This window comes from Metopolophium dirhodum, chromosome 1 (assembly GCF_019925205.1).
Source record: "Metopolophium dirhodum isolate CAU chromosome 1, ASM1992520v1, whole genome shotgun sequence".
Classification (NCBI taxonomy): Eukaryota; Metazoa; Arthropoda; class Insecta; order Hemiptera; family Aphididae; genus Metopolophium; species Metopolophium dirhodum.
In genome coordinates, this window is record NC_083560.1 from 60,336,581 (window position 1) to 60,347,364 (window position 10,784).

A 10,784-nucleotide genomic window follows, 5' to 3' on the forward strand; every position below is an offset into this window, starting at 1 on the left:
TAACTCATTTTATTTTTATACTGTTGTTTATTAATATTCAAAGAATAAACATATTTTATTATTATTAGGTATACTTAAATTGTAGCCATATCTACCCGTGTAATACAAATTATTCTTGATTCTTCTATCCACATCGACTTATATTCGTTAATAAACAGGTTTTATGTAAGTAATGATCGTAACGAGTGCAATTCGAAAATTGCCTTTTTCTACCCTGAGCGCAATTTGACAAAAATAAATGCAATCAGACATTAGACGTTCGCTTGATATCGGCGAATGACGTTGAAATCCATACAATGTAGGTATAACTATTAACTAAATATACCTATATACAATTTACATATTATTTATTATACTACATCTGTTAAATCGTTGTTGCAGTTTTATTACCAAAGTGTGACGAAAAACCATCGATGCTCTCATAATAATTTATATTTTATATAAATGTAATAAAGAATAATACGTTTGTTATTCTTCGTTGATTTTTAAACATTGAGCGTTATCGATTGATTCGTACGATCGCTTTTTATTCTTCAGTTCAAAGTGCCAAAATCGAACAAAATAAAACTATTATCACGATTTATTGTCGATTACGCCTTGATATTGAATAATGCATTAGATGTTGCAGTGTTGCACCTCAAATATTAAACGTTTGCTGCAAATAGCCGATGAAAGATGCACGTTATTTAATCGCGGTGGGCCATTAACGCCAACGTATTTCACAATTTTTTTTTTCAACACGCATTTATTGGTGTTATCGGCATTCAAAGTCTTATAATAATATTCTTTATAACTGCGGTAAACGGCTTAAAATCGGGATATTAATATTATTACAGTTTAATATTATATACGATGAACGTATTTATAGTGTTGCGATCTCTGCACACGCATTTCACCCGACAACCAATGCAATATAATTACACTGCTGTTCAAGGCCATAATTGAGGTGAGGGGGGAGGGGTCCAGGGGCCCGATACCTGAAACAGCTGAAACTTTTTAAAAAGTAGGTAAGTATATAAATTCTGGCTCTAAATTAGGGTATCGACAGTTATGTAACAAGAATAATTCTATATTTTTGTTTAAATATTTTTTTTTTAAATCGGACCCTTGCAGTTTGTTTCCGATTATGGTCTTGACGATGTTACTCTCTCTGTAAAATGTTACCCTGTATTGAAAAACTCACTACGTCGTTATAATAGTTCAAGTGTTGGTCAACAAGATATACATATTGCATTCAATGAACGCAATTCTTTAGGAAAAAACAAGTGCCGGTTTCATCGATGGAAAATGTTGTAATTTGATTTAAAGAACAACAAAAAATAATATATAGGTTAATGTATCAATTTTTATTGAGTAAAAGACATTTTTCATTCGACATACCTTATATTTAATACATTTATAGCGTGCCAACACAATAATCACAACGATCAAGTGTTTCACGCGTTCAATATAATATACTGGCAGTTGATTGTTTTTTCACTTAGATTAAATAAAACCACCCAAAATAAGTCTGATGAATAATAAAAATAATAAGAATTATAAAAAAAAAAAACACATTCCCCCTAAACCTAAGACTGACTACCCACATATTTTTTATTATCATTATTAAAATATTATATTGTTATATCATATTATTGTGCTCCGCGTTTTCACAAGGAATTCGCGTTTGGAGAGTTGGCTATGGCGCGCTTTGCCGGCGCACAGCAATAGAACTGATCGTTGCAGACAAAGTTGTACATGTCCACCAAAAAAATCGTTTTGGCGTCGAGTTGTTGACAGTTGTATGGCAAGTCGAAGTCATGTTTCCTGGTCAAGTCGTTGATGTCGTTCGGCTGCAAGTACGGCCAGTATTCCACCATGTTCACTTGATCCTGTACGATAAAAAACGTTAGTCAATATTTTCGCCTTTGTGAATAATATATTATTCAATGTGACAAAAAAAAAAGCGGCTTTGTATTTTGAAATAAGTAACAATATTGTAACCACCGAACGACGATTCAATCGGATTCAATATAATATATGTTTTCAACCTATACCTACCAAGTCCGTTTCTACTTTCTATGTGCAAGCGAAGAGAAAACTCACAACGATTGTAATTTTATTCAGCATACAAATCAAACTTTAAAATATATGATCCTAGTGTTAACATAATATATCTAAATGTATATTGTTGTAGGTACTCTGAATTGTAATTTATTTATCTTCATTTTTCAAATGTGTCATATGTGGTAGAAGACGGCCATTATATATTAAAACGATCCGAATTAATTTTAATACAGCTTTCAAACTATAACTATAAAACGATGGCGTCATATTCTACAGAGAAACATGTTTATAAATCATAAATATAAATATAATAATATAGAAGTTCTAAATTACGACGATTTCGACAAACTACGCTTACAACAATTCTACATTTCTACGCTCGGATATCTCTATACACAGTATTTGGGAAATGATAATATTTTGTGAATGTTTTAAAGTGATTGAATAATGAATATTTGACTAACAATATTTTATAAATATTTTCTTCTTATAATAACAACATATTGATTTCATATTTAAAATATTGACTTAATATTTTTATAAAGTTTCCGTAAAATTGTTTTTTAAAAATATATTATTAAAATAATTTCTTAATGCTTTTTATAAAATATTTTAAAAATATGAAATTCTTGGCCAAAGAATACAACTAAAATATTTCCTAATTTTTTACAACTATATTATTTTCTTGAAAATATTTTTACCATAGTTAGGAAATATTTTTATATAGTGTGTATTTATATAACATATTCCAAAGCCAAATACCACTCACTCACTCATAATATTACCTATATAAGAGAAAAATGCAATAGAGCTACCTATATTTTATTATCTATCGTTTGTACAATTATTATATTATATACAACCGATAGAACTGTAGCGATGACCACAATATTATCGTGTCGATGTCGCGGGTGTACTCACTTTGCTCAATGATCTTTTGGGCGTTTCCTGAATATCGTTGTTCCTACGACCGATCCTGGGCACCGACTTCGACGCCTTCAAGAAAAATTCCTCTCCCGCGAACCCACGGCGGGTAATCTTCGGGTACACACTTGCGTCCTTCATTAGGACGTCACTGGCCGTCTCAAACTGATCACTGCGTTCGATCCTGGACGCGATTTGCTTGTCGTCCATGTCCGCCAACCAAATATTTTGTACTTTCTTCTCCGGGAATTCGTTAATCGACATTACGCGCAGTATTTGCAAGGACACCAAAACTACAAAAGTGCAGGTAGTTTATGGGTTGTGTTAGGTTTATAAATATTATAATATGTATATAGTGCAATATTGTGACATTAAACAGTATTCGTTCGGTGGATTCGTGATGGAAAAATATTAAATCCGTAACACCTTTTGGTAACGATGTAGGTAGGTGGTACCTAATGAATTACGTTTCGAACATATTTTATTGAACGAGGTCACTGTAGAAATAATTTTATAAAATGCGATCGGAAAAATGTTCGGAAATCAGTTTTGTTTGGGACTTTTGATTAAATGAAACATCAGGAATGTATGTCGCAAAATACTAAAAGAATGTAGAATCGCGTTTCTTTTTTGGTTTGCGGGGCAATTATATTAAAACGGTTCAAGTCTAATCATTTTAATGTGACTTAAAAACCGTTTTACTAGAATTCTTGACCCGTAAACTAGCTAACCATTATAATAAATACCTGCATGTTAAGATTACCTATCAATAAATATAAAATTTAATTATTTATATAACTTTTTTATTCGTATTATTATGATTTATATGGACACGTCCTCATTAACTTTTAATAGTGTATAAATATAATCACACAAGCACACACGTGTGTGTTTATATTTATAAATTTATATGATATATTTATATTTTATTTTATTTTATTTATCTATATATCTGACTAGATCTTGTTTGATTACAGGTGATTTATTTTCTTTTAATGTGTGATGAAAAATAAAGTATGATTATTTTTATGTTATTAATTGACTTCAATTATTAGGTACCTACTTTAATATTTAAGCGGATTGCGTAATCTAATAATAATAAATGTGTATTTTCTTAGTTTGTTTATTAAAAAATAATTAGGATGAACACTTTTTCCAATAACTATATTATGAGGTTTAAAATTAGGCATATTAGTATAGGTAATGTTAAGAAAACATGTAACACAGCATTGTATGTAAATTACGAAAAGAATTTAGATGATATATTTTAGTTAATTGCCGATTTTCCCGGTAAACTATTATTATAAAAAGTTTTTGTTGTGTTTGCCTTTAAAACAACAGTTATAAATTTATCGATATCACTATACCTATAATGATGAACACGCGTATGATTTTTTTTATGCAACTCTTTATCGAGTTATTATTTAATATATTTTAATATATATTTTGTAATAACAACTTATTTCGTGTCTCATTATAATGTGCATCGCAACTTGTACTAGACTCTGGGTTATTATAAAATACATAAAAACTCAAAAAGTAACTTATGTGTGCATGCCTATGAATATTATAATCTACATTTTAAGAGCAATTATCAAATGTTTATTATTAAATATTAACGAACTACCGAATGCCCACTAAATTAAATTGAATATAAGTTTCAGGAATGAAAATAAACAAATCTTCTAATTTTTTCACAATATTTTACTAAAAAATATAATTTATAACCAATAATAAATTGACTTTATTAAATACTAAAAATCCTATTCTAAATCAAGTTAAATAAATCGCAAAAATAACAATAAAATCAATAAATCATAATATTACCTATACCAGACAATATTTTATGGAATTAATTTTAAGTCTATAATAATATTATGAGTACCTACAATAATAATAATAATATGATCGCGTTGAAAGCGAACTAAATGTGAAATAATAACATAATTTGTCGGTGAAAAACATATTCTATATTTATCTATAACCTAAGTATAAGATGTTCGTGATAATTTACTAGGCGATATTATGACGTACGGGTATTGGGTATTTGATATTTTATTTATTGCACTTGCGTAGTTAAATGTAAGTTTAGTAAAATTGCTTTATAGTTTATAATATTATGAATACTAGGTAAATATGTTAATAGTTAATTGTAATAGAATTGATGTATTTAAATTTTCGTAATTATATTATTGTCTGTGTGCACTGTGCCTATCTACTTAACGCGTTTTGTGTACATATTATAATTATGCGTAGCCTTAGGCCTTAAGTATAGTCCTCGCTCTACACCCAAACCCGATTATATCATGATCATAACACGATATATTTTAATTAAAATTAAAATTTAATGAAATAATATAATAAACTATGATTAAAATGTTAGTTTTAAGAATTAATATACAATTATTATAGTGTTTAAAGATCTGCCTAAAAATATTATTTTATCACTATTCTTCCCTTATTATTTTTTAAGTTGACATTTTAAATGATTTATTCTTTAAATAAACACGTAAAGAAACACCAAATGAAAAAAAAAACAGCTACAAAAAAAAATATATATTTAAGCAAATTCATATAATATAATATTTTGAATTATTTTTTGCCATATCAGGGTTTTTAGTTTACATTATACCCGTGTGAATATTCTTTATTTGTATTATATATAATCAAGATTATAATATAATAATCATCAAATCAATATTAAAAGATACTTTCAGCATTAATGAAATTTAAAATGCATGCTATTTAAAACGTAATTACTAATATTAAAAATTCTTTAGTCAACATAATAGTTGTTAAAAATAAATATGTTTATTACTCTCTTTACAAATCTGCGATTAGTAATAAAACGAATTTAATTATTGTAGTGTACAATAATGGGTACATTTTAATGTACATTTTTCATCGCTTCTGATACTTAACATTAGATGTTAAATTAAAATCATAAAATATTCAAAATTAACTTAATTATTTACTGATTAACATTAATAGGGTTTACTGTAGAAAATTAGGTTAAAATTAACCAAAAGTAATTCTAATACTGTATAATGGGCCTAACAATTAAAAGGCAATGTGTTTATAATATCATTTATTATTATTTATTATTTAGTTTTACACATATTTATTTTATCACATTTATTTAATCGTAGAAATTATCCAAGATAATAATTATATATTATAAAATTAACAATCGTACCAAATCATAAAGCTATGTAGGAAAAAAAATGTAAAGACAAAAATTAATTTTGCAAGTAATAGATATTATGTATTTTAACACTTTTACTTTAAAACTATATGTACCTACCATGCCAAAATATATCGGCTAGGTACATAGTAAGTTGAAACCATTTTATAACTATATAATATTTCATTATAATTTTATCGTTTATTAAATAACATAAAATATGTTAAGTACCTACTTGTGTTGTAACTAACATAAATATATATTGATTATATTGTACGTTAGGTATTTATTTAACATGTAGGTACATAAAATAGTTACCGATAATTGCCAAATATCCACTCATAATTATTCTGTATATCGACTTCCGGTTCCGGTTCAATGCAGAAATTCTCTGAAACAAAAACAATAATAATAATAATGTAACCGTTGCCTAATCAAGAGCGTACTATATAATATTATAATATATTTTACGTAATTTTCTCAAATGTTTTATTATGTGCATATATATATATGTAATGATAGTATACCTAACAGCATTATATTACAGTCAGAGTTTCGAGCTGATATTATTGCGGCTGACGAAATGATTAATTATTAAAATAAACTAATTTTGTCTATACCTATAATATACTTTTAATCGCGCGTTTATGTTTTACATAATATTGTACTGTATGACTTGTATAAGGTATAGTTCTACCCGAAATCGTCATAATTACTATGTTCTTTCCTTCTAGGTCGCGTCTATCCGCGGATATTGATTACTCGAAGAATATAACAATATTGTTATCAAGAAAAAAAAACGTGTCTACAGTAAAAGCCAATATAGTTTTTGATGAATCTTGTTTCCGGTATTCCGTTTTGTTAGGTGCATGTACAAAACACTATTATACTGCTGCAGTTGTGCTGACGTGCGCCAATAGTTTATGTTTTAATCAATGAAATATTGACCATGAACTATCGTGTGTTGACTATTTTGTTTTTACCCCCTCCCCCGAACGAGTCTTTAAAATATTTTGATATTATACATAATAAATATAAATATCAATATTGTAAAAAATTACCCTGTCAATAACAAGTGCTTTATAGCACCTATATAGTTTTGTTTAACTGCACACATAATATATTATTATTATAACTGCAGTCCGAGTGATTTATTCACAAAGAATTATTGTACATATTATTATTTGATATTTTGAACATTTTTTTTTTTTTTTTGGAACACGTTATGTTAGGTTCAACACACATTGATATTCATTAGCAGTTTGTTAATCGGAATCGTTCCAACAGGATTTCACGTCTCAAATATTTACATATAAAAACAAAATAATAATAATAAAAATAATAATCAGCTCCTTTTATTTAATAACGCTGGGCAAGCAATTTTTTTCTATTCAACGAAATACGTTTCAATTGTTAAGGTTTTTGACGTCTACCGTTGTAATACTATATAGTATATTATTTGCTTATATGTCGATGTTCTAAATGTTACGGTTTTTGCCCCCTTATTGTTATGATTTTTTGTTTTTTTTTTTCAAATACACAACACGTAATATCTATAACGACCGACCTACAATAGCGATTTCCTAATTATTAGTCGAGATAGCGTGTCGTATAAAATATTCCTGCGACGGAAATATAAAAAAACTATCCGAACTATATTATTATACATAATAATTGACACTATCGTGCAATTTTTTTAAGTATTAAAGTCGAATAACTCGTAACTCGAATCTCGTGGAAAATAAAAAAGTAAACTCGACTTGTGTATTTTTCGAGGCATATACCTCGAACACGTATTAAAAAAGGGCGAAAAAAAAATTTGACTTATTGAGGTTTCCGAGTTGTATCGCGAGGTCCGAGTTGTCGTTACTCGATTATTATAAGTATGTATAGGTAACTTACAGCGCCTGTCGCAAATACAACAATAATTATATTATGTTATATATTTACCGAAAAATGTCGACTCGTGATGATGCGTAGACTCCACAACTGTTGCCGTCCAACAACTTCCTGAGTAAACATCCTGACCTGCGTTCGTATTTAAAGAGCGAAATTTCAGCGGGCGGCGTGTACGCTTGTCGTGAATGAAAAAAAAATATGTATAAATGTGTGTATATAAGTTATACAATTTTCGAACAAAACAATATACCGTGTACATCATAGGGGTACCCCCGAGTGAATAACCTTGTCGGACCTCGATGTATCTTATTAAGTGGGTACACATATGATGGAAAACATCGATGTTCAAGTTGTAACTGCACTGCAGTCGCGTGGTATTATAGTGTACATTATTATTGTAATAGCAATACAACAATTATTTGGACAAAAAAAAAAAAAGAAATAGAACGACACAACACCGTTCGATATTTTTTCCATTTAATATTATTTTGTTGGTTTTTTTTATTCTGTTTTATTGTTATAGGAAGGTAGATGTACGTGTATCTATTACAGCTGGCGTATGGCAAACAGCGACGTATTATATCTGCGCAGGAGATGCGTTACCTACCTATAATATCCAACAGATGCATATTACATGTAGGCACACGCCCAATTTTGTACCTATTATTATTCGTCTGGATATAGATTTAATTTTTATAATTTGAAAATTCTCCTTATATACCCTCTCATAGGATCGCAAATATATAATAGGTACTTTTGCTTATTTATGGCCGTTTCATAAATCTAAAAATTTTAGTCGATAAATAATTTTGAATTTATTAGTTTTTGGATCACTTTCCCACATCATAACCGGTACAATAATTGTTACGTACAAATATTACTACTATATATCAATGTAAATTTCACATAGTCTGTTCCGTATTTGTACGAGAAAAGTTATGTGGGCATGTGGCGTATAAAGACCTGTCCTGACAGTAGACACGGAGTATCAAGACACAAAAAAGAATTATAAATTTAACTGTGATCAATATAAATAATGAGGAAGTCACTGTGATACTTATATTTTTTGGTTGTATCGAAAAACCGCACACTTCTATTTCTATTCAAAAAATATTAATACACAAAACCACACATCGACTCATTGACCATTGTATAGCAAAATACCATACACTATTTTTAATCTACAGACAAGATGTATCCTGAACAAAGTTTACAAAAATGTTTGGTAGAAGCACTGAATTTTGTTGTAAATGGTGATATTCTAACCACCCAAAAATAAAAAATGAATTATTTTTACAAATGGGATGAAACTCGTGTTGTTATAACTTATATTATGTAATAATATTCTTAATATTGTTCTAATGTAATTATTGTATAAACAATATATTATTCTGCTTTTAAAAATATATAGAATTTTATGTAATTGTAAGAATTTCGATTTTTGGATACAACGATATTTTTACTAATACTTAAGCTGCAACATCCTCATTATTATCTGTGATGATTGTTTATTACTCATTAGTTACAAAAGATAATGGTATAAGCTTCGGTAACGACAAAACGTTTTCATTGAATACTTTTAAACATTTAGTTATTTTATTAATATTGAAACTGATAAGATAGGCACTGCAATACTAGGGCCAATATCTTTCGTTATCATGAAAATGATTACCTATATTTGATTTTTTACACGTCATATCTACGATGATAGATTAAGTTTTCCACTGTCGAGTTGATTGATAGTAATCTTAATAATTATAATAATAATAACTCTAAATTTGATTTCAACCCATTTGTGATCGAATAGTGTAGAGACGGATACCTATAGGTGCTGTACACAGACGTTGGTTTATCGTCCTCTTATACGGTACATTACGATAACCATATTTGAGGAGGCTAAACTATAATATAATATGTTACATTGCTTATATTATGTTTACGTTTAAGTACTACGCGATTATATATAATTTGTAGTTTTTTTTATTAAATAGCGTTTACTGAAGTATAACATTATAACCCATTTGTTTACACGTGCACATAGATGATTAAATTTCAAACTTAAACTATAATCATATCAGAAATTCATTTGAGATTTGTACAATTTGTATTATTATTTCTGACTTTAATAAGTACCAGCTGATCCCGTGAATTTCGTTGCCCGTTAAAAATATCGACTCTATATGATTCAAAATTGTTGTGCAATTCGTCATTTAATACCCGGGGTAGTGATGTTTAAAACTTCCTACAAAAAATATTGATGGTTTCGAGCAAATATAAACTACAAGTCTAAAATTATATTCAATCATAAAAACTTTTTTTTTTTAACCGATATATCAAGTATCAGCCCTATAATAAACAAAAATATATTATTATTATTATTATGTTAATACCTGTTTATAACTTTATTGAACCTATAGTGATCCCGTAGAAATATTACAATTTACAATACTATACCTATGCTAGACAGTGTCTAGTAACGTATGAATAATAGGTATATTTCATTTTGTAAAGGTCGATGTTTTTCATAACATTTCTATTATTTTGCAAATATCTACAAGTATAGTTTTGTACTTAGAAACCCAGAGACAATTAAATCCATGTTGCGTTTACAGAAAATGTATAATACAATAATATAATAATGACGAACAAATAAAAAAAAAACAATTTCATATAATAATATATTTATTACTATTTATAATGTATGTAATACAAATTATTACTTAATGCTTAA

General features: G+C 28.1%; 1 protein-coding gene across 1 annotated transcript; it reads right to left on the reverse strand.

Moving 5' to 3' along the window:
- Positions 1–1,325: 1,325 nt before the first annotated feature.
- On the reverse strand, positions 1,326–8,191 carry LOC132934995 (uncharacterized). Its single transcript, XM_061001429.1, has 4 exons — positions 8,105–8,191; positions 6,473–6,545; positions 2,968–3,263; positions 1,326–1,871 (listed from the first exon to the last, which is right to left on the reverse strand). Exons 1-4 carry the CDS (start codon positions 8,174–8,176, stop codon positions 1,650–1,652), a joined length of 663 nt encoding a protein of 220 aa, XP_060857412.1. The 5' UTR covers positions 8,177–8,191; the 3' UTR covers positions 1,326–1,649.
- Between the last annotated feature and the right edge of the window lie 2,593 nt (positions 8,192–10,784).